We start from the raw sequence: 24,319 nt of genomic DNA on the forward strand, positions 1-24,319 counted from the left end.
TGTGCCGCACAGTGGGGACTCCCCTGGCAGAACCCAGGCCAGCTCTCGTACAGGTTGGGACGTGATGGAAATGCCTGTCCCCCTGTTGCAGCTCTCTTTGCCCAGGAGCTGAGAGGAAAGTGCTGGCAGGAGCCCCAAGCCTCGCTGTTGAGCGGGCTGAGCCCCAAGGCTGGACGCCGCCTGATCCAGGGCTCTCTGAGAGGCTTGTGGAGGTCCCAGCCACCGGTGGCCAGGCTGCCATTGTAGGTACAGTGACATACATATAAAGGGTAAGGAGAAATGCTGCCTAAGTTTGACTCACAGCTGACACCCCCTGATCCCTCCCTCCGTCCTCAGGCTGGAGAAGTCTCCTCCTCACCCTTAAGTCTTCCTCCCACAGAAACCAAGGGGAAAGCGGTAAAAAAAATCTTCAGCGACTCCTGCCTCCGGACCGCAGCCTCGCTCAGCTGCTGGGTTCTCCTTCTCTGCTTTTTTCCTTGGATCCAGCTCGATGGTAATCTGAACCAAGAAATATGAGGCTGCAAGACTTTCTGCTCACTCTGCTGCTCCCAGCCGGATTCCTGTGGGGGGGCTCATGTGCTCAGCGCCCAGAAATCATCACCCAAGTCTCAAGTGCAGAAGGTAAGACTGGAATGCTTTCCAGGGTGCTTTTCCTTCCCAGGATCAGCAGAGAAGCCCGACTGCTGTTTCCCTCTGGGACGCATGCCTCTGCTGCTGACACACCGCAGATTTGTCAGGACGTTTGGGCTTGCTGAGGAGTGCAGTGAAGGATTAGAGAGGATCTGCAAGAAGTACCCACTTTTGTGGTTTTTGGCTCTTTCTCCTTGGCTCTGTCAGGTCAAGAGTTAGCAGTAGCAGTGGGATGCAGGAGAAGGGGATAACAGCAGATACCAGTCCAGCTTTCTGAACTATTTTGAGTGGGATGCTGGCTCGTAAGGGAAGTTTATGTTAGTGCTCTTTCTTAAAATTATATTTTTGGCAGGAAGTGTCAGAAAATTTTTACTTTCTTTTTGCATCAATTGCTAAAATGGTTTCTTCTTTTTTTTTTTTTTTTTTTGAGTGGTTCCTGCAGCTGCATGTTATTTGGTATAGTAAGTAGTATAGATCTTCCAAAGATATCCTTTGAATGGAAACAGGGAAGAAAGTATAGGAAAGTGTTAGATGCCACAAAATTATGCTTTGAGGAAAAGTGATCTTGCTTACTCTTGATGTCCAGGGGGTTAGGATGTGAAAGCATTCCCCTTAGCCCCTAACCCAGGAGCCTGCTAGGAGGAAAATGGGGTGGGCAGTGCGGGAAGCCTGGGAGGGGGAGGCGACGCAGCAGGACCGCATGTCAATTCCTGCCTCTCCGCTTCTTCCCAGACTGCCCTGTGGACCTGTTCTTCGTCCTGGACACCTCAGAGAGTGTTGCCCTGAGGGTGAAGCCTTTTGGGGACCTGGTTACCCAAGTGAAAGATTTCACCAACCGGTTCATTGATAAGCTGACCCAGAGGTATATCCCCTGAGGGTTTATCTGGACTGCTTTGGGGATGAAGCCTGCTGCTGGGCAGGATACTGAGATCCCCCTGGTGTGTCTGTCCACAGAAAGAAAGAAGGAAAGCAGGGATGCTGGGGAGGGGAGCCTCTCCTCCCTCTCCAGGTTCTCGGCTGCTCTGTTTTGGCTCTGTCTGTGCTGACAGCAGTTGCTCTACCAGGGCTGCTTGCACCCACCCTCGGGAAAGACAGGAATTGCTGGAGCAGCTGACATGGTAGCCCAATCCCACCACCTCCGGGTGGCTGTGTGGTTACTGTGCAGTGCCAAGGCAGTACTTGGTACTCTGTACTCAGGCCCAGAACCAGCCAGCTGCGTGGCTGGCAGCAGGACACCTCTGGGATTAAACCCAGCACTCACAGGCACCCTGCAGAGCAAACCCTCTGTTGCCACTGGTGCACCCCAGCTTTGCGTGCCACTTACCCACTCCATTCCCCAGGTCTTTATCTGCCTCCTCCTCACCCACCTCCGCAGCCACCACCCCCAGTCTGACCCTGGCTTTCCCAATGGGAGGCCACCCAGGGATGCTCAGGAGGACCAAAGCTCCCGGATCCCAGAGGGGGTGGTGCTGGGCTTGATTGCAGGCAGGAGATCCAGGGATGCACAGGAGCACCACAAGTCCTGGAGGCACGTGGGTCTCGCTGAGATCCTCAGGGCAGTGGGAAATGTGATTGGTGCCCAGAAGGGCACTGTGGGGATGTCCCAGTGCTGCACCAGCTGGAAGGGCAATGTCCTATCTCAGGATGGGCAGGAGGGGGTTAACAGCTCACCTGTCCATTGCCCAGGAAGGAGAGTTGTCTCACAGGGCCTTGAGTGACCAGGAGCCTTGTGCTTGGGAACAACTTGCCAGGCCTCCATCAGTGCAGCATCTCTCTCCCCTTTGCAAGGCCCTGGGCTCAGTCCTGCAGTGGGATGGAGGGAACAGCAGTGGACAAGGCTCAGGTGGCTTTGGGACAGCTCCTGCTGGGCAGGGAGAAGATGTGCAACACCACTCCTTTGGGACTGGCCCCCACTTACTGAGAAAACAAATCATATTCCTTTGGGATTGGTCCCCATATCCTGAAAATACTTTTTTTGGGGCAGTGGCCAAAGCATAGGTGATGCCTCTGTCCCAGGGAGTCACAGGTGCTGGATGTATGAGTGCACAGGACAGGGCTGCAACACACACACTCATCCTTCCCCAGGCCAGAGCATCCTTCCAAGAGAGGCATCCCTCTCTGATTTTAACACTGGCAATGGAAAACCTCTTTGCAGGGCATTTCAGTGGTTACCTGCCTTGCACACGCACACACACACACACACACCTGGCTGTCTGGCTCAGCCCCTCCTGCCCCGCTCCAGTCCCTGGCACCTCTTCCAGAAGCCTCTTTGCCAAGCTATTTGATCCCTACAGATGCCCACCCACTGCATCACTTTGCTCTTCCACCCATGGGACAAGCTGCCCTGGGGTTCCATGCTGTGCTTTGCATGGGAAGCATGTCCCAGCTTTGCAGGAGAGCAGGGAGCCCTGGCAAATCCCTGTTCTGCAGAGGATTTGCATTTCCTGTGCTGGTGTGAGCAAAGCGAACCCCATGTCCTGGCGTGTCCATGCAGGTACTACCGCTGTGACCGCAACCTGGTGTGGAACGCAGGAGCGCTGCACTACAGTGATGAGGTGGTGCTCATCAAGAGCCTCACACCAATGCCCAGCGGGCAGAGCGAGCTGAAGAACCGCGTGTCGGCCATCAACTACATCGGGAAGGGCACCTACACCGACTGTGCCATAAAGCGCGGCATCGAGGAGCTGCTCATTGGGTCAGGCAGCGAGGCCGTGGTGGGGTGGGGGTGGTGTGGCTCTGGTGGGTGTAGGGTGGAAGCTTCTGGGTTGGGAAGTCCCTGTGCATTGTGCAGAGCTGTCCCCAGACTGGAAAGAGAGGTCACGGTGTGAAGACGGGTGGCAAAGTTGCTCCAGCTTTGCTGAGATGAGGCACACCCTGACCACAGGCTGGGGCACTGTCTGGGGCAAGTGTCCCCAGGTGTCCAAACCACTCCTCTCTGGCTAATGCCTTTCAACATTAAATCCTGTGTTTAAACCCTTCCAGTGGGTCCCATCACAAGGAGAATAAGTACCTGATCGTGGTGACTGATGGACATCCCTTGGAAGGTTACAAGGAGCCCTGTGGAGGCTTGGATGATGCTGCCAATGAAGCCAAACTCCTGGGGATCAAAGTGTTCTCTGTTGCCATCTCCCCCAACCACTTGGTAGGAACCACACAGCAGGGATGCTCCTAGCAGGGGTCCTCAGTGGGACCATGAGAGCCTCAGTGTGATAAAGGAGGGGCACTCAGAGCCTGCACAGGTGCCCGCAGGTCTCATTCTGCCCTCCCCACCCCCAGGACCAGCGGCTGAACATCATCGCCACAGACCACGCCTACCGCCGCAACTTCACTGCCACCAGCCTGAAGCCCACCCGGGAAATAGATGTGGAGGAGACCATCAACACCATCATAGACATGATTGTGAGCACTGCTCATCCCCTCCCCAGGCTGCCCCCTCCCCAGGCCCCCCTGCCCCTCTCAAACCCCTTCCCTTTGCTTTCTTGTCTTGCAGAAACTCAACACGGAGCAATCGGTGAGTGTCCCCCTGAGACCAAGCCTGTCACCTGTGGGTGTCCCACGGCTAAGTGGGGCTTGGTGGCACAGCCTTGCCCTGCAGCAACCCCTGTCAGCCTGGGAAGCCCTCCCCAAGCAGGATGCAGCCTGCCCCTGCTGCTGCCCCCTCCTCTAATGCTGTTTTCTCCTTCCCTCTGTGCAGTGCTGCTCCTTTGAGTGCCAGGTGAGTCAGGCTTTTGAGAGCCCTGTCCCCTTTCATCTTATCTCTGTGGTCCCAGGCTGTGTCTCAGGCTGGTCTAACCCAAATCTCTCTCCTATAGCCTCCCCGAGGGCCCCTCGGACCTCCTGGTGACCGTGGCCATGAGGTGAGGAAGTGGTTGTGGCTATGCTGTGGGACTGGGGCAGTGGGATGGGCTCGCTGGGGATGCTCAGAGACCTGGAATCATTATCATAGCACCATGAAGGTTGCAAAAGGCCTCCAAGGTCACCTGTGGGGTGTGGACCCACACCATGCTCCCATGTGGCCAGCACCATCTGCTCCCTGTAACCATGGAGCATTTCTGCTCCCATCCTCCCTGCTCTTCTTTCAACAGGTCATCTTGCTGTTCCTGGGGATGATGAACTAACTGTGTTTCTGTCCTGTATTGCAGGGAGAACGAGGCAAGCCAGGTCTTCCCGGCCAGAAAGGAGAGGCTGGAGACCCAGTAAGTGAAGGACCAGCCCTCATGACTGTACTGGGGCTGTTTTTTGGCTGCTTCTGGCCAGACCTCTCAGGCACATCTTCACCAGCATCACCCTGTTTCCATGGGCTGTGCAGTCATGCTGTGCAGTGGGGTGGCTCCTCCTCTTGCTACAAGGCTTCCTTGTTCCTCACCCAAAATAGCTGTCCCTCCTGCAGGACACATCTCTGACTCATGTGTGCCAGCCCAGGGGTGGACTCTGGGCTCCCTCCCGCATCCTTTGACACAACAAGCACAGCAGTGTTACATGGAAACCTTTGGTAAATAACCTGAGAGTATGAGGAAACTATTTCCCTCCTCCTTCTCCTCCTCCTCTCTCTTTTATTTTACTAGACACACTTATTTTTGGGAGGCACATTTCTCCCACACACGAGTGTGCAGTTACCCATCTTGTGTATTCCCAAATTGGAAACCCTGTGCCATGTATTTTTCCTTCCCAAGGGTTTTCTGCCCTTGCCTTACATCCCCAATGACATGTCCCCAAGCACCCAGTTTCCCTCACTTCCCTGAAGAGCTGGAGATGGTGGAGGTGAAGGCAGATCCTCTTGGCCCTCCACAACAACCTCGCACTCCCAGACCAGGAAAACAAGGAGCAGAGTTGTGGGAGAGACTCCTGTTTGAGAGAATGGCAGCTGAGCCCTGTATCAAGAGTCTGGGGGGATGCTGTCCCCATGGTGGCGACTGTATCTGCTGCTGTAAGACTGTGCTTCTGTCCCCTAGGGCAGGCCAGGAGACATGGGACCTGTTGGCTACCAAGGAATGAAGGTATGTGGGGCTACAGGCTTAAAGATGTGGTTCAGAGGTAGGCCACAGGCTTTGTGCTGCAAGTGTTCTCATTCTGCCATTTCCCTTGCTCCTTTCCTCTCTAGGGTGACAAAGGAAGCCGAGGAGAAAAGGTGAGGACAGCAAGGATGTTTGGGGGAGATCCCTCTGTTCCCATGCATGGACTGGCGCTGCAGCTCCGTGGTCTTGGGGTCTGCTCTGTGCTCCCACATCCACCCCTCCTGCTGGCACTGCCTGATCCAGGATTGGGGATCCAGCGGTGTGCAGAGGAGTGGTGAATGCCTGCACCCTCAGACTGAGCTGGTGCGGGGACTGCACTGAGGTGGGGGGATGGATCTGGTCTCAGTGGACATCTGAAACCTCTCTCCTTCCCTCTGCAGGGCTCAAGAGGAGCCAAAGGAGCCAAGGTCAGACTCTGCTTTTGTACCATTTTTCTCTGATGTTTGGGAGGTATTGGGAATTTGGGAATCACTTCATGGTCCTTGTACTCTGTTTCAGGGTGAGAAAGGCAGACGTGGAATCGATGGCATTGATGGCATGAAGGTAAATCCCTGCTCCAGGGCACTTTGCTAGGCTTTTGCCCCTCCAAAACCATTGTGGGGTCTGGGGATGATACCTGTGGGGCAGTGGAATTCCCTCCCTGCAGGGCTATCCATCTGCCAGCCAGGGATGGGGCTGGAATGTCTCTTCCAGGGCTCTGGGATGATGGATGGGGTTTTCCCATGAGTGTCACTTACTGGGGACCCCTGCTTTGGCTGCCTGACAGGGTGAAGCTGGATACCCCGGATTACCTGGCTGCAAGGGCTCACCTGGATTCGATGTAGGTACCCTGTGGGTGCCCCTTGCATGCAAGTGAACAGCTCTGCCATGATGATGTGGGGAGATAGGGAATTGCTTGGAAATCTATAATGTTTATCCCAAGCATGGCACCTTGGGGCTGACCCTGAGGCAGTCCACCTAGTCCTTGCGTGGAAGCTGTCCCCAGTTGCCCTGGGGCTGCCTGGGATGCAGCTCTGGAAAACGTTATCCTGACACTGCATTTCCCCAGTTTCCCTGTTTTTTTCCATGCTCCCGGGATGCCACACTTATGGTGGCATGGGTGTCGCTGCAGCTACAGCACAGCTACAGCAGCCCAGAAGCACCTGTTCTGCCATTTTCCTCTGAGCTTCAGAAGTGTTTCAGCAATGTGGGTGCAGCATTTCTTGCATGGCTCCGTGGTGTAGGAGTCCCTTCTGGCCATGTCCCTCTTGTCCATCCCAACGGCCACCTGCCAGGCTGCTGGGATGCTCAGTCCATGCCCAGTTTCCTGCAGATGGTGTCACCAGTTCAGGTTTCACTGATGCTGCCTTTAATTTCAACAGGGAGCTCAAGGCCCACCTGGACCGAAGGGAGATCCTGGTGCTTTTGGACCCAAGGGAGCAAAGGTGAGCTGCTGTGCCCATCCTCACACAGAGGAGGGATGCTGGGACCCCTCTTCTGCAGGAGGAAGAGGTGGAAATTCCTTGCACTGTTTGGGGAAAGCATATCACAGAATCAGAATGGTTTGGATGAGCAGGGACCTTAAAGTCTACCTCATACCACTCCCTGCCATGGGCAGGGACACCTTCCACTAGACCATGTTGCTCCAAGCCCTGTCCAACCTGGCTTCTTCACTAGAGGATGGCTCCCATCACCCACAGTGTGCCCACAAGCCTGGTACAAAGGCTCCCTGAGATATCAGGGGAGTGCTGTGAAAAGGTGGCTTTCACTGGGAGTGGAGAAGGGAGGGAACTGCTAGGATGGGGAGACACCACAATCCAGAAAGAAGCTTGGGGTGGACTGTGGCTCCTAACAGCCTCTGTGCTGTGGGAGCTGAAATCCACTGCTGGATGCAGTCTTGATGATGCCTTGTGTTCTTGTGCAGGGGGAGCCCGGGAATGACGGAAAGCCTGGCCGACAGGGGATTCCTGGCAACCCTGGAGAGAAGGTGGGTGAAGAAGCACCCTTGTGTGAACATCCTCTGCTCTCTGTGAGAGGACTCCTGCTCCAGCCTGGGCTTTGAAGCAGAGCTTGCCCAAAGCTCTTCAAGTGTGCAGGGCTTTGCTCCTGAACTGTCTGACTTCTCATTTGCATCCCTGGTGCCTTGCAGGGCGCTCCTGGGAACCGGGGTGAGCCTGGACCAGCAGGAGAGACTGGTGATGAGGTGAGTTGTCCATCTGTAGTGCCCCTGTGTGCGCTTACTGGCCATCCCCAGCCCCTGACCACCCCTCTCATTTCTCCACAGGGTGCTCTAGGTGAGGATGGTCCTCCTGGAGAACGGGTAAGTGAGAATGCCTCTGCCCAGGGCAGGGGCTAGTACCCTCTGGCAGAGGAGGATGGGGCCTGGGGCTGAGCCTACTCAGAGGTGGGCAGTGAGGGAGGGGTTTGCCCTGCAGGGAGCAGGCCCTGACTTTGTGATGCTACCCTCTCTTTGCAGGGCAGCAATGGAGAGAGAGGACCCCCAGGCTCACCGGGTGATCGCGGGCCAAGAGGAGAGCTGGTAACTGCACCCACAGGGCAGCCTTCAGCATCTGCTTGCAAGTGGGGTGATGCTTGGAAGCCAGGGGCTGGGAATAGGTGTCTGGTGGCTAACTCCACCAGCCTGTGAGCCAGCAGGCAAGCTCAGTGCCTTGACCTGCCAGTTTGAGAGGGACCTGCTGCTGTTCCCCAGAAATTGCCCCTTTATGCTGGCAGGTAATCACCAAACAGCCAAAATCCAGAGGAGAGCATGCCCAGCAAGCCAAGAGCAGGTGAACAGCTGTCAATTCCTTCCTCACAGCTGGAAAACTAGTTAATGGAGAAGAAAGAATCAAGGTGTCCTCCTCTGGGTGCTCAGGGGCTGCGTGGGCTACCAGTGGCTCAGGCAGGAGGGCACAGGTACAATCAACAACAGGGCAGCATGAGTGGGTGTGGATGGAAGTGGGAACACTCTTCCCTCCCCTTTTGAGTGGGAGTCACTAGGAAAGTATGTTTCCAGCCTGCTGGGGTGAGTCATCAAGCATGAGCATGGGAGGGACAGGCAGGAACTCTCAGCAGATCAGGACAAACATGTGGCAAGTGACAGCCATGTCACACATCACAGGGAGGGGCAGTGGGTGCTCTGTGCGGGGTGGGGGTGGTGAGAGCCAGGCCATTCCAGAGCAGCATCCCATATCCCCATCCACCGTTGCACCACTCATCCCCTGTCCCTGCAGTGAGAACAGCCAGAGCCCAGCACCAGCTTGGAGGGGGGCAGAGGTCTGCACTGGGGAGGGGGCAGCTCTGGCAGGGGGCTTATGGCAACCTCCCATTTCCTGTTTACTGCTCAGGGAGTGTCAGAGCTGCCACATGGGGTGTGCGGGGCAGATGTGCGGGAGATGGAAGCATGCCAGTATCCTGAAGTTAAATTGTTCAGCAGACAATGGGCTGCTTCCTTCCAAAGAGTCCAAGAATGAGGCTGTGTAATCTCGCCAGGAACGTCTCGGGGCCATTTGGAAGTTGTGCTTTATATCTGCTTTTTGGCTTATGCATCTGGACACTTCTAGGTTGCAAACAACAGCATTAGGTCACCAACCTCTCATCCACTTCCCTCAAATTCCCCTCTTCTCTGCCTCCCTGACTTGCTCATTCCTGGCTATGGGTCTGGATGGGGAGGGTGCTGCAGAGCAAGCCTGAGTTTGGTAGGCACACTGCCCTATTGGGATGCAAATGCTGGATTGGTGGAAGGTTGTTCAGGGAAAGGGAATTGAGCCATGTCTGTGGGATATTTCCTTCTACTGGAACTCTTGGGGTGCAAAACTACTGAGACTTAGGTTTGTTTTCTGTAGCCTTCCGGGCTGTCAGTTCTCTGCAAACAGCCCTGGTTCAGGGTTAGCAAAGTTTTAGCAAAGGAGAGGGGAGAACATTGCCAGTGAGAGGTGAGGGTGTCTCTCTCTTCATTTGTGGCTCATTCCCATGGAAATCCCCTTAGCTCCATAAGGATGGCAGGCTGGAGGAAGGATGCAGCTATCCAGGAAGTTGTGCTCCTCTCCATGCAGACTTCCCAGGGCAGGAGCTGCTCTAGAAGAGCAGCCATAGGTGCAGTGTGACTGGTTTGGCTCCTGGGCCAGGTCTGCGTATCTGCAGATGAATCTCTCCACACTTTTGCTTTTCTGGCACAAAACGGGCTGGAAAATGTCACCTGGATGCAAGCTTCACAAAGCCTTCCTAAAAGGAAAAGGGCTGTCTTGGATTAAAGGTGGCCACACTAGCCTGTCTTTATCTCACTCCACCTCTGACAGTTCCCTACTCAATTCCTGAATCTGCCTCAAACCCCTGCCTGTTTGGATGACTACATTTCCATCCCACTGTGGGTGCTGCATCACTGCTCCCCACTGCACACAGGTTCCTTTGCACTTACACCTGCTCCTCTTTGTGCTTCTCATGCCCTCTGTGTGTCATTTCAGGGAGAGCCCGGACCACCTGGTGACCAAGGGCGGGAAGGACCCCTTGGACCACCTGGCGACCAGGTAAGAGCTTGGTTTAACTTTCTGGATCCCAGATGGAAGTGGTTGGCACACCACGGAGAGTGGGATAGGGGGTTTAACTGATGCCACAGCATCTTGGGCTGACTTCCCAGCATCTTCCAGACCAGGAAGCAAAGCTGGTGAAGAAGGGCGGGGATTTCTATGAGAACCCAGGGTATGAACAGGGCCAAAATAATGGAGACTTGGCTGCTGGGCTGTGGCAGAACAACCTGCACACCATTTCCCAGTCCCATGGAAACATGTCAACACATCTGACAAAACTGGAAACTGGCAAGTGCAAGCTGCAACCACACACAAAATGTTCAGGCCTGGGTCCAGAAGCTGCTCACCTCAGTCAGGGGTGTCAGTGAGACATCTTGTGTTGGTGAGGATATCCTGACATGGCCTCCAGCGGTGTCCCTAACACCTTTGGCATCCTGCAGAGACAGCCTCTCCCAGAGCCAGTGTTCCTCAAGTCTGCTGACTGTGAGGCATGGCCCTCCTGCTCTGGGGTCTGCCTGTGCCTTGTGTGCCTCAAGGAACAGATCTCGGACCGCACAGGCTTGCTGGGGAGCAGGGTTGGCCACCTCCTGTCACTAAAGGACACAAAATGATTCACACGAACACTCCCAGTGTCAGAACAAAAACCTGTGCCTTCATTCTCTGATTCCAGTATTTATAGATTCTCGACAATAACCAGGGATTGGATAATTAAGTTGCCACCTTCCCAAGCACACTGGTCATGAGAAACATCCATCAAAGTGCGTTTCTTAGAAGGAATATGAAAAACAACTTATGTTTATAGGACTTTCATGGGAAAGTAACTAAAACTATGAAAACATTATCAGAAGGTTTAATTTTCAGGGTGACAACCTCCAGCCTGAAGAAGGCTTCTGTTGCCTGCACAGCTGAAGGCTCCTTCTTCCCAGCTGATAACTTGTGGTCTGGAGGTGTTGCTGGGTCAATCCTTCATGGCCATGGCACTAATTGTAATGGCCAACAGGATCTTTGCACCTGAGCAATCACACTTTGACATCACCCTTGGATTGGGCTCTGTAGAACAACTCCCCCTCTACTTACACCATCGGAGTTTTGGTGGATCCCAAGATAAAGGAACATATCAAGATAAACACTCCCACACTGGCAGAGCAGGACTCCCATAAGAGGTGAAGCATGGAGGCCAGCGTGCAGACAAATACAAGACAGTTTTTAAACTCCTTTCTGCTTGGCCAGGTGTTGAAGAGCCCTTGGAGAAGATCTGGAGTGCAGAACAGCCATGAAGTGGTGGCTGTTGCATTCATATTGTCCCCAGCATGGGTGACTCCCACATGAGACCTGCACTGTGCCACAGCCTGGAGAGAGGCCATGCTTGTGCTTGCCTGGAGCTGGGCTTCCCTTGAACCTGCCTTAGGCTAGTGAAGAGCACCAAATCCCCACAGGAGGATTGTCTAGCTCCTACTGCTCTGATATTGCCCAGATCCTGAAGTGGAGCTGAGATCCTGCTGCAACCAAAGAGAGTCTGGCAGCATCCAGCTTGCTCAGGTATCTTTTTAGGAGGTGGCCCTGGTGGGAAGGCAGCTCTTTGGATGTGTGCGTGTAATGATCCACTGATCAGTGCTGCAGGCTGGTGCCAGCAAAGAGGTTGGGGATGGAGCTGCTCTCTGTGTGATAGAAGCACATTCCAGGTTCAAAGGAGGAAAAAGACCATGCAGAAGACAGAAATTTGATGCAAGCATGGTAGGGAGCCAGCCTGGGATAGACCCTGCTTCCAGCCAGCTATTCCTGTTGGGGAGAAAGAAAAAGAATGGTCTCTCCCTGCTGTCACTGAGCCTGTGGGCCATGAGTTTTCCTTCCCCACCACTGAACTTGAGTCAAACCCCTGTCAGAGAGGGAAGCATTACAAAAGCAGCTCCGGTGCCTCCCTAGGCCAGAGGCTGTCCCAGCACTTCCACCATTCCAGGGAGATTTGAAAAGCAGTTGCAAAGTGAGTATGATTTTTCTATGAGCTGAAGAAGAATGCTTGTGTTAGGCCAAATTAAAAATAAATGCATAATTAGGTTTGAGTAAGAGTGGGACCTTGGCAAACACAAGTATTTTTCAAGCCATATTATCTGCAAGCTCTGGACCTTGGAGTGTGCTTCCTCTTGGCAAGGGGAACGTGCCCCCACTAATCTATGACTCCCTTTCATCCTGCTTCTATCTGAGAGAAGCTAAAGGCCAGCACACTCTTTCCCTGAGTTTCGTGGACAGGTCTGGTAACCCTTCTCTATTCCTGGCCATAGTGCCTGTCCCTTCTGTTGGGTCCTTGTTGCACCCAGGGAAGTACTGGACAAGATTTCCTCACCTAAAATCCTCTGTCATCCATCATGAACTACTCTGAGGCCATGAGGGATTTCCACTGTGCTGCTGCAGTGAAGATGAGAGTGAGCCAAGTGTGAGCCAAGGGTGCCGTGGCTCCAGCCTTGGCTGGCGTGAAGGATCACAAGTTCCTGTCCTTCCTTCCAAGATTTCTCTCTTCTGGGCTTTTGTGCAGAAATAAGGTCACATGCCTCAGAGCAGTTTGGAGCTCTGCACTGTGTGATTTTAAGATTTCTGGACCCACAAGGACACCTTTTCTTGGAAGAAGGGTGCATACAGCATGTACGGGTGTTCAGCACCAGTTCTCTGCGTCCCTCTGTGACCTCTCCATTACCTGGGGACTGGCTGCACACCTAGTTCCACGCGAAATGCTGCCTGAACATTTGATGTCTACCCAGTCATTGTCCAATACCATATCCCACCTCCCGGAAAGCAAACCCTGCAAGGGCTGTGGGCACTGAGCAGAAGGTGGAGGGGCTCCCTTGGGTGTCGGTGGAGCTCTCAGAGAAAAGAACCCTTCTCCTGTCCCCTCTCCTGTTTCATGCTGTCTCTGGCCAGCCCCACAGCTGGCGGAGTGAGCAGCTGTTGCCCAGATGAGATGTGGAAGCGTGACAGCTTTGGTCTGTTCCAGCACACGCTGACAGGGCTCTGCAGCCTCTTGAGGACAGAAACTCCCCAGAGCCACCCTGGCTGTGACCAAGATGTGTCCAAGCTGTGAGGCACGGGAGGTTTGTGTCACCTTCAGGGTGATGTGCTTGCACCAAGGACTGTCCTCTGTCACAGCCGATGAGGTGCCACTGTGCCACACAGCTGTGCTTTGATGCTGGAAAGCATCATACCATCCTCCCTGGTCCTCTTCCCACTAGGTCCTCTGTTACTGAGGGGAGCTCTGAATGAGAGGGATGGCTTTGGGGGTCTTGGCTGCTACTGAAAGCACATGATGCTCAGTCCATACCTGCGGTGTCACACCTTGGCCCAGAAAACTTTTGGGTTTGGTTATGTTCAGACGGGATCTACCTCTCAGTGGGCTCTGCAGAGAAAATGGCACCAGGGTGGAAGGAGGAAAAGGGGGAGGCAGGCACAGCTTCTGAAGCACCTCCCCTAGTCATCTATAGATAAGAACCCTCATCTATAGGTCCTTTCTGGGGCTGTTCAAGGTGGAGCTGACTCACCGATGGGTGGCTCTACCCATCAAATCACGAAACAAAGGGACCAGTCCCTCAGAGCAGCAGCGGCAGCAAGAGAAAACCCCTTTGAGAGAGCTCTCTGTGTTTCTCTAGGGTGAGCCCGGACCCCCAGGACCCAAAGGCTACAGGGGAGATGACGGCCCCCCCGGCAGTGAGGTCAGTGCTGCTTCATCATCGCCTTCTGCAGGGAGGGGATGCAGGGACAAGCAGCAGGTGCTGCCCCTTAGGGCATTCCCCAAATCCTGTGGATACTGGAACCCTATTGAACCTATCGCTACAGACTCCAGTACTGGCTTCCTGGCAGGCACATCCAGGTGTTTCCATGGGTTCTTAAGGCCACAGCTGCCTTTTCCCCCACCCCCCACAGGTCATTTCTCAGGTTATAGCCACACCACAAACCACACAACTTCCTGTCACGGGGAAGATGCTCTCTGAGGGCAGCCACCTGAATCTGCCAGCAGGTTTGATCCCTAGGGAAGGGAGCAAATGGAAGTCAAGCCCAGCTGTTGGCTTTCATAGAAATCCTAGAACAGTTTGGGTTGGGACAGACATTAAAGCTCATCCTGTTCCACCCCCTGCCATGGGCAGGAATACCTGCCACTGTCCCAGGTTGCTCCAAGCCCCGTCCAACCTGGCCTGGAGCACTTCTAGAGATGGGGCAGCCATAGCCTGTCTGGGCAACCTGTGCCACGCCCTCTCCAGCCTCTGAGTAAAGAAATTATTTCTGCCATTTAATCTAAATCCTCACATTGCTCTTGTATAAGCAGAACACCTCCATGGTGGGCTCATGTTGCTCAGAAGTAATTGTTTTCCCAGCTCAGATGATGTTGTGCAATGCTTGACTCCTTCTTCTACCCCTTCCAGGGCCCAAAGGGATTGCCTGGAGCACCAGGGCTGCCTGGGGACCCTGGGCTGATGGGAGAAAGGGTGAGTGGTGCTGCTGAGGCGATACACTGAGAAGACCAGCATCCTGCTGCCATGCTATCTGAGGGGTCTGCATTTCTTTATCTCATCTATGTCTGCCTTCTTTTCCAGGGGGAGGATGGTCCTCCTGGGAATGGCACAATTGGATTCACAGGTGCCCCAGTAAGTTTTTTGTGCTGCCTTCAAACTATAATACCATTACGTCTACTTGTCCAACCTAACACACTTCCTTTTCTCCATCCCCAGGGGCAGCCAGGAGACAGAGGCAACCCTGGCATTAATGTGAGTTAATTATTAATGTAATAATAAGTGAATTAAATAATTAACGTAAGTGTGCTGCTTCCTCTTCCACACAGGATTTGCCCTTGGTGGTGGTTTGGCACTTGGAGCTTCTCCGCCAGCTGCATGGTGGAATGGGCTCCCTGAAGCAGCCTGGTCCTCCAAAATCCTCTTTTCTCTCTTCCCACCTCTCCCTGCAGTGGATGCTTCTAGTGCTGTGGCTGTAGCACCTAAGGGCAGCAGCTTGGGCTGGGTGCTCTCTGAAGCAGTCCCAGAGCCAGAGTTTGGGGTTGGGAGTGTCACCAAGGGGAGCTGGATGACTCTGTGCTAGGGGCTTGATTTAGTGCTGGGTTAATGGTTGGATTCAATCTTAGATGTTTTTTCCAACCTAAACAATTCTGTGATTCTGTAGCAGTGAAAGCCACATAAGAAGTTCTCTTCACCAAGAGCACTGAAATCTGCTACTGGGGAGCCTGTGTGCTATTCTCCACCCCTGTCCCAAGCCAGCTTTCCCAGGGTCACCACACACCAGCACCAACTTCACCGCACTAACAACAGCCAGTCACACAGCAGTCTCATCCATACTGTTTTTCAGGGAACAAAAGGCTATGTTGGACCTAAAGGTGATGAAGGGGAAGCTGGCGACCCTGGCAACGATGTGAGTAACCCATGCAATGCTGGATCCTCTTTTCCTCTGAGCACAGTGCAGGAGCCTTGGGCAATGATGGGCCAGAGCCTATCAGACTATCTTTTGCCTTTTGCCTCTGAGCAGTGACTGATGAATAGCAAGGGGAGCTCCCTCCAGGTATTCATTTTGTGTCTGACAGCTGGCAAACCTCCACATTTGTTAAGATGAGGTAGGCATCACCTCCGCAAGGCTGTGTGTGCTTCCAGGTGGCACTGATGATGATGGCACTTGTGATCTGAGCTTTATCACTGCCCCATGGAAGGAGATTTCCCCAGTGTCCCTTCCAAGTCCTCATACAGCAACCTCAGATTACACTTTAGTGGTGAAGCAGGGCTCATCAAACATCTGGAGGGAAAGGTGCCGCCCCCTGACACACACAGATTTATGAGTTTTGGTTTCATTTTCATTCCAGAACCTGACCCCTGGGCCCAGTGGCATCAAAGGAGCAAAGGGCCACAGGGGACGTGAAGGTCCCCCGGTAAGTAAGGACCTGGGTTGGCCCCAGTGGCATGCATCCCTTCATCTGTCCCTCCATCCCTTCATGCTCTGGGTGCTCTGGGAGCAGCACCCAGCCATGCACACACATTGTGTGTGCTTGCCGCCTTCCCACCTGGGTGTACACAGCACATGTGGAAGTGGATCACCTCCTTCCACCTCCGTGCAGCACCAGGCCATCATGTAAACAAGCAGATGTCCCTGCTCCAAGCCCAGTGTAGGGGCCAGCAACTGTGAAAGCCAAGAGGCTTTTCACAACTCTGCATTGCTTGGCAAGGTATCATTAGAGTATGCCACAGATAGGACTGACTGTTCCTGTAATTCCTCTGTGCTTCTCTCTGACAGGGACCACCAGGACCCACGGGGCCTCCAGGACCAGATGTGAGTGGGACAGGATTGGGTTGCTGCTTGATGGCCTGCTCTGTGCATTGCTTTTGCTGTTAATTAGACATTTATTTTCCTCTGTTTTCAGGAATGTGAAATCTTGGATATCATCATGAAGATGTGCTGTGAGTATTCCTGTAGCTCTCCTCCCACCCTGCTCAGTGCCTTGCTAAACAAGAGACAGCTGACTTTTCCCTCTCCCCAGGCAGGGGAATGCCATCCATGGGCATCTCTCCCCTTTCATGAGCCACAATTAAGTCCCCTTGATCCAGGGACCTCCAGCTCCATCTCTAGAGTAGCTCATACAACTGCATCTCACTTGTACATGATGCAGACTGGTTTGTCTGTGGTTCTGTACAGGAAAAATATGAGCAAAGTTGTGTAAAATCCTTGAGTGGCCATTTTGCAATATTTTTTTTTTCCTAAATATCATGGTCTAATATTACCCCCTGGGAAAGGGGGGCCTGGTTTAGGGTGTCCTGCCATGGAGAGAAGCAGCACGTATGTTTTACAGAGGATTTCTGGCCCACGGCCAGTAATGAAGTGATGGAAGGACACAGGGGAACTGACTTTGAGCTCTATACTCTGGTGATTTACTTAACTTTGATTTTAAGAACGCATCAGCATGTGCAGAAACAGATCTCTGCTTTGTGTGGTGCTCCAGTTCAGGGCATCACAACCTGAAATGGGAGAAAATCTGGATATTTCAAGTGGGAGAGAAGCCTCCATGAGCTTGGATTGTCCAGACCAGGTGTCTGTGGGTTTGTAGAGACACAAACCTGCAGTCTACTTTAGGGTGTAAAAAGCCCTTTTGTCAAGCATTTTAATATTCTCTCTTTCTCTCCTTTTTCCTCTAGCTTGCTGTGGTGAGTATTATTTGGCAAAGTTGCTCTGTGAACATTTGCTAGTCCTTCTCCTTCCTTGCACCTCTCCCTTTCCCTGCTCCTTGCCTTCTGCTATGGAGATGTAGTAAGATGTAGTTAGATGCCTGTAAGGGACAACCAGGCATGAGCCAGGCAGAGGAGGGCAGGAAGCAATCCCTGAGGGTGCCACACAGATTAGAAGCTGATGTGGCTGAATCCTGCAATTTGAAAATGGTTGTCAGGGTGCCCTGTGCTAGCAGGGTGAATTTTTTCCACCCTTTTTGCAGTTGGATGTTGCAGTTGGGATGTCTGTTCTGGGCACACTATGGATCTAGCTCTCCTCTTCCTTCCAAATCCTGTGCTGGTCAGCAGAGGAATGTGCTGGGCTTTATTCCCTGATGCTGCTGTGATAGGTTGGGTTTGCAGTCCAAAAAGGGAACTGCAAAGTTGAAGGGAGAGCCAAGGGCACATGATGTTCTCCAGCTATGAGAAAGAAGAGAGCAAGCTGAGTCAGCCTCTTCCAGCCCACCAATGTCACCTCTGTCCTGCTGGGCTGGGTGAATGGAAGAAGTGAGAAGGCTTATGAGGAAATGGGTTATGGAATAATTACTGCATGGTTTAAGGATACTCACAGCCTGAAAATGCCCCATGTCTTATTGGGGAGCAAATGCACCTGGAAGAATTTGTAAACTGGCTCTCAAGTCTCCTATGCAGCTATTTTTTTGCATTGACTTACACTGTGCTTTGGGGGTGGATGGAGCATAGGCATCCAGCTGGGCAGGTCTGCAGCAGGCATCAGCTGCTTCCCTTGGAAATGCCTCCCTGCAAAACATGTCCCTCCTTTCCTGTGCCTTGCTCCAGAGTGCACCTGTGGCCCCGTCGACCTCCTGTTTGTTTTGGACAGCTCAGAGAGCATTGGCCTGCAGAACTTCCAGATTGCCAAGGACTTTATCATCAAAGTCATCGACCGCCTGAGCAAGGATGAGCGAGTCAAGGTGAGATTTCCACTGAGTCCTGTGATATCCTTGTGTGCACTCACTAATTTTTCACTGCAAGCAGGAAAATGGAGAGGACCTGCCACTCCAAAAAGCCTCCACCAGGCTTGGCTTCAAGCTGGGGGTGGGTCTTCCCAAATTCATAAAGTGACGGAGGTTAGACAGCAGTTTGTTGTCAAGAAATAGACGTTTCACTCTTCTGGGGCAAAGAGACTGTTTCCTTCACATCCCAGAGCAGATGGCTCATTGAGCATTCAACCAGTGTCTCAGTCTCTCCCTTGTCCTGATGAGCATTTCAGGTGTCTGGAGTGCCTTGGAGGTTTCTGATGTCCAGCCTTGGACATCAGAACTTGGATTTAGGTCACCAGTTAAGCACTCTACTAAAAATGACCCTTGCAACCCAAACCCAGCAATCCTGTCCCCTGTGAGTCTTTCAGTCTGAAGAGGGACACAAATGCTTGCTCTCCTGCCTCACTCCTCTATGGTAGCCTGCTGTATGTCTTATTTACCTCTGTGATTTGAAGGGCTGTTGGGAATCCAGACTTTCCTGAAGGTATAACCAACTACATCTAAAGCACATAATCTGTTGTTGAATACTTGTGTGGGGGGCATACATAGGGCTTTTTGGATGGCAAAGAACCAGTAATAAGCAGAAGGGGTAGAGCTGGGTAGCAAAATCACTGTGTTGGAAGAAAACCAGAAGTCTTGAAAACAGATCTTCTCATGGAACCATAGAATCCCCTGAGTTGGAAGGAATGCAAGGATCAAGTCCAGCTCCTGACTCTGCCCACAGGACAATCCCAAGAATTTCACCATGTACCTGAGAGTCCAGTGGCTGCTGTTGAGACCAGTGAGCTGTGAGATCTAGGTTTGGGTCTCCTTTCACTTACTGTCTTGCCAAATTGGTCCCAATGTGCTTCCACTCCTGGCAAGGCTCTGCCTGCCTAGAATAAGGCAGAAGAGAAACATCAGAAGGCATTCAGGAAAAACCGTTAACAGGATTCTGAGCCTCTGGGCTCCCCTGAAGTATCTGCCCCTAATTGGTTTCTGTTCTGTCCCACAGTTTGAAGCTGGGGAGTCCCGTGTGGGCGTTGTGCAGTACAGCCATGACAACACACAAGAACTGGTGGCCATGGGGGATGCCAACATCGACAACATCGGGGCGCTCAAGCAGTGAGTCTGTGGGGTCTGACACAGGGACACCTACTCACTCCCCATCCTCTATCTCCAGGCCAGCAGCTCCTGCAGCTGTAATGATCTAAATGTCCTTTAGTGGAAGGTAGTGGCTGGTGACATCATAAGTGGTGCTGAAGCTAAACTAAGGAGCTCACCAGTTTTCCACCCAAATCCCCATGCAGGGGTGTCTCCCTGGTCACAAGCCATGTTCTGGCTCCTCCAGTAGCCATGGGCAGGGGTGGCAGGCTCACTGGTGTCTGTCCTTGCAGGGCAGTCAAGAACCTGCAGTGGATTGCTGGGGGCACCTACACTGGGGAGGCTCTGCAGTTCACCAAGGACAACCTGCTGCAGAGGTTCACATCCGACAAGCGCGTAGCCATCGTCATCACAGACGGGCGCTCTGACACCCTGCGGGACCCCACGCCGCTCAACTCCCTGTGCGATGTCACCCCGGTAAGGGCACAGGGGACCTGCCATGCGGCAGCTGTGCATCAGTGCAGGCTCTCAGGGTATCTCCATGTCCTTGCTATGCAAGGCTAGGGCAGAGGACACAGGTGTCGCTAGAAGCACCTTCACAAAGTGGCAGGCATACGCAGTTATAAATGCATTAGATAATGAATGCATCCAGTGATGGACTTGAACTTCCCCACAGGTGGTTTCCCTTGGGATCGGTGACATTTTCCGGAACCCTCCAAATCCAGATCACTTGAATGACATCGCATGTTTAAGCAGACCAACCAGGCCGGGACTGTCCATTCAAAGGGACAACTATGCTGAGCTCCTGGATGACACCTTCTTGCAGAACATCACCTCGTACGTCTGCCAAGGTGGGTGAAAGGCGGTGGCTGGAGGCAATAGAAAAGGTGGCAAGGAATGCAGAATACCCTCCCTTGTGTCCCCCCAGTCACACTCTTAAGCAGGTGTGAGGGAAAAGAATAGAGATGAAATTTAGTTAAATAAGGGACAAGGGCATCTCATATCTCAGAATAGTTTGTGGTCAGGTCCCCATCCTCACCTGTTGCAGGATATGTCTGTCCACACCATTTTTCATGCACATTTATAGCCTTTGCACAGGTGGCAAAGGTGAGTGTTCATCTTCTGCAGGTGAACTTCTGTCCCTTCTTGTGGTTCTGTGGGACAATTGTTTTTCCTGGATGAGCTGGTGACATTAATCTCTCTTGTTTTCTTAACAGAGAAAAAATGTCCTGACTACACCTGCCCAAGTGAGTATTGACTCCTCATGCCACGCTGAGGGGCTGTGGGTGCAGTGATGGGGGAAGTGGGCGTTTGTGTTTGTGGGGATGCACAGCTTGGGCACCTCTTGCAACAGGGAGGTTCCTGGGCTGGAGAGGTAAGCAAAATGTGTCAGACACTCTCAGGGTCTCTCACATACACCAGCCCAAAGCAGCTGGGGAAAAGCTCAGGTGGTTTTTTTCTCTGGCATCTCAAACCTAGAGAGGACACTGTGAAAGAATGTGACCCTCCCAGGTTTTAGCAACTGACCTCATTACATACTTCCACTATCTAGCAGCAGAAGCACAAGCAAAATCAGCTCCATGGCAGGGATATTGGAGAAAGGTGCTTGAGAAGTGAGTACAGGGAGAGTTTTAATGGAGTACACCTCCAAGTCAGAGGCAAATTCAGTCCTCAGAATTTCCGTGAAAAGATGGGAGGTGAGGAGGATGAAGTGATTCCCCAGACATGCAAGGAGAGCCACTGTATTTAAACAAGAGTCACTAGATTATCTCATCCAAATAAACACCTACAGCCTATCCTAAACTAAATAAAAGAAGGAATGAATGGGTGAGAGGACAAGTGTAAGACAGCCCTGGGACAGGGAAAAGAAAGCTAGTATGAGTGGAGATTTCCCGAGTCTGACAAGGCAGGAAGCCTGTGAGACAGCCAGTGACTTCATCGGCTTTCCATGGAAGAGCCAAAGTGTAACAAGCCCTGGACCTTTCACCTTGCAGTCACCTTCACTGGGCCAGCAGACATCACACTGCTGGTGGACAGCTCCACCAGCGTGGGGAGCAAAAACTTTGAGACCACCAAGAAGTTTGTGAAGCAGCTGGCGGAGCGGTTCCTGGAGGCCAGCAAGCCCACCGACGACTCTGTGCGCGTCTCGGTGGTGCAGTACAGCGGCCGGAATCAGCAGAAAGTGGAAGCTCAGTTCCAGTACAACTACACAGTCATTGCCAAGGCCATCGATAACATGGAATTCATGAACGATGCCACAGACGTGAACTCTGCTCTGCAGTTCATCACAGAGCTGTACCGGCGCTCTGCCCGCGCTGCAGCCAAGAAGAGGGTACTGGTGTTTTCTGATGGACACTCCCAAGGGATCACTGCCAGGGCCATTGAGAGGGCTGTGCAGGATGCACAGAAGGCTGATATTGAGATATATGTTCTAGCAGTGGGCAGCCAAGCCAACGAGCCAAACATCCGTGTCCTGGTCACAGGGAAAAGCACAGATTACGACGTGGCTTATGGGGAGCGGCACCTTTTCCGTGTGCCCGACTACACCTCTCTGCTGCGTGGTGTCTTCTACCAAACTGTCTCCAGGAAGATAGCTGTTGACTGAGCATCTGGGCGGGTTTCTGCCAAAGCCATAGCTGCTTCTGTCTCACCTAAAAAGGAAAACCAACAAATCAAAAAAAAAAAAAAAAAAAAAAATTAATGGTATTCTTGATCAACCTGAGGAATTTACATCTATGCAGATAACCAAGTGCCACAGCCTGGCTGTACATAGTCCCCTCCCTTCTCCTTCTGCTTTGTCATCTGTGTCTCTGTTGTTAGTCTCAAGTTCCCTCACTGCCCACGACTGCCCTCCCTCCCCACAGCAGGAAAACACAAGCACACCCATCAATAAGCCATCAGAATACAAATACCAGCCTCATCCTACTCATCCTACTGTGTTATTGCCAGGAAGGAATCAGGATGAGGACTTTTGTACCACTAAGATCTAGCCTGGTCTCTTAAGGCTGATTATGCTCTTTTTAGCTACTTTTTTTTGATGTTGTTCATTTCCTTCTCTCTTTCACACAGAGTTGTGCACTTGCCCAGCTTACAATGATCCTAACTTAATGCTGTGCTTCAAGTGAAATATTCACACTTCAGCAAGCTTTAAGAGGGGATCGTTGTCACAGTGGTCAAGTTTGGTTCATATGTCCCATGCCTGGGGAGGAGGGAGGGCTAGACTGCACTACCCAAGCTTGTGTGCAAGCATCTCTGGCCTCCAGGGCCAGGGGATGGGACACTTGTTTCCCAGGGCTGGGGTAGAGATGGGTGGTGGAGCATCCCTCGGCACTGACACTCCCATTCAGGGCAGGGAGGCTGGACACCGACCAAAGGAAAGATGGGCAGCAGCCTTTGGGTAGGGGGAAAACCCTAAAAGAAGCTACATAACTGCACTCCTTCACTTACTGATCTCATGGTCCTACAGTGAAACCAGGAACCTCATTAATAACCTGATAACTTGTTTTATGGTTCAAGCTCCATTCTGGAAAATCTCTCTGAGCCCAGTTAGTGGGATTTTTTTATTTTTTATTTTTTTTTAATTTTAAAAAAGCCGAGCTGACTTATTCCCAACAAGCTCTCTTGGAGTATTGTTTCTACAGGACCACCTAGGAGTTAGGCACCTGGGCTCTAGGGAAACCCACTAACTGCACTATATATTGAATTAAGGCCTCATCCTCAGCCCAGTGAAGTCAAGGGAAAGGCTTCCATCATCTCCCAGGGTCTGTGACTCACAGTCTACAGATACATTGACAAAGGTGCTATCACTTATGTGGGTGATGTGGGCCCTTGGTGTTTACACAGTTGTTTCCAGGACCACACAGAAAATGTGGTGAGATTTTGTTTCAGTGCTTCCATTGGTGCTCTTGCTATGAATTCATGCACTTCAGAGAAACCAACAGCGACTGCCAGGTATCGGCACCCCAAACTCTTTATTTTGTATCCAAAACCCCATTGTACCAGTTAGTTTTATTTTATGCCTGTGTTTTACTAAAATTGTCCACTTTGGAATTTTGTCAAATAAATTGTTTTCCACATTCTCCTTGGGTGTTTGTCCAACTTGACTTCCTCCTTCCCAGATCTTAGTTTTACATCCTAAGAGAACTCTAAAAGGTTCTCAGGGAACCTCCTAGGCCCCACACCTCTGTGACAATCCTGGAGCTTGTCACAGCTTTTCACTGTGGATTCATGCAAAGTCACTTGTTCCCCAGACAGTGGGGGCATTCAACAGGACATTGTTTCTTGTCCTCCTCTTAGTCATGCTGCCTCCATCTCTGTGGAGATACTTGTTGGGGTCCCTGCGGCACTGGGGGCACCTCATTCACAGCTGGAAAGTCTGAGGAGCAGCTCTGGTGCAGCTCTCTGTGGGTGGCAGCTGTTTGTGTCAGATCTTCTGCTCTCCTCTCCATGGAAAGTCAGGAAAAAATGCCTTCACATTTGCCCTAAGAAAGGCGCTTTTTGTTACAGCAGAAGAAGTACCTATTAATGGCTTGCCTTGGCATGTCAGTCATGGAGGAACGTGATAGGGACAAGCCCTTGGGCTACACATTTGTGGCTAGGGATGCCCACCCCATAGGATGGGCTTCTGCCAGCAGAAACGGGTGGGAAAAAGGGGCTTCTGCCCACCCCTTGCTGTATGTTCCCCCTCACATCCCACCTGGGCCATATCCAATGCAGGGATGCAAAAAACACCCGGGGAAAGACCTCCCTGTCCTGGGTCTGGTTTAGAGCTTTTTACTAAAAAGGGTAGGTGGAAAGAGGGATCTTTCCTGCTTCTGTTCATTTCCCCCCTCCACTCCTAACCATGC

The 24,319-nt window shown here is 52.3% G+C and overlaps 1 protein-coding gene across 1 annotated transcript; it reads left to right on the top strand.

The window, feature by feature from the left end:
• The first annotated feature begins 365 nt into the window (after window positions 1–365).
• Window positions 366–23,553, top strand: COL6A1 (collagen type VI alpha 1 chain). Its single transcript, XM_005532690.3, has 35 exons — window positions 366–621; window positions 1,363–1,492; window positions 3,125–3,325; window positions 3,613–3,772; window positions 3,907–4,029; window positions 4,121–4,141; window positions 4,325–4,345; window positions 4,443–4,487; window positions 4,773–4,826; window positions 5,583–5,627; window positions 5,732–5,758; window positions 6,026–6,052; window positions 6,144–6,188; window positions 6,412–6,465; window positions 7,007–7,069; window positions 7,549–7,611; window positions 7,774–7,827; window positions 7,909–7,944; window positions 8,101–8,163; window positions 10,088–10,150; window positions 13,786–13,848; window positions 14,557–14,619; window positions 14,728–14,778; window positions 14,863–14,898; window positions 15,491–15,553; window positions 15,996–16,061; window positions 16,424–16,459; window positions 16,551–16,587; window positions 17,320–17,328; window positions 18,187–18,320; window positions 19,384–19,493; window positions 19,766–19,949; window positions 20,149–20,323; window positions 20,690–20,719; window positions 21,467–23,553. Exons 1-35 carry the CDS (start codon window positions 513–515, stop codon window positions 22,075–22,077), a joined length of 3,072 nt encoding a protein of 1,023 aa, XP_005532747.1. The 5' UTR covers window positions 366–512; the 3' UTR covers window positions 22,078–23,553.
• Window positions 23,554–24,319: the final 766 nt, after the last annotated feature.

This window comes from Pseudopodoces humilis, chromosome 8 (assembly GCF_049639895.1).
Source record: "Pseudopodoces humilis isolate 2021_Gansu_Grassland_sample_001 chromosome 8, ASM4963989v1, whole genome shotgun sequence".
Lineage (NCBI taxonomy): Eukaryota > Metazoa > Chordata > Aves > Passeriformes > Paridae > Pseudopodoces > Pseudopodoces humilis.

Coding starts and splice junctions, on each gene's coding strand:
- COL6A1 (XM_005532690.3), top strand. CDS start 513: ATGAGGCTGCAAGACTTTCTGCTCACTCTGCTGCTCCCAGCCGGATTC. Junction 8,164..10,087: donor GCGGGCCAAGAGGAGAGCTG/GTAACTGCACCC, acceptor GTGTCATTTCAG/GGAGAGCCCGGACCACCTGG. Junction 19,494..19,765: donor AACATCGGGGCGCTCAAGCA/GTGAGTCTGTGG, acceptor CTGTCCTTGCAG/GGCAGTCAAGAACCTGCAGT.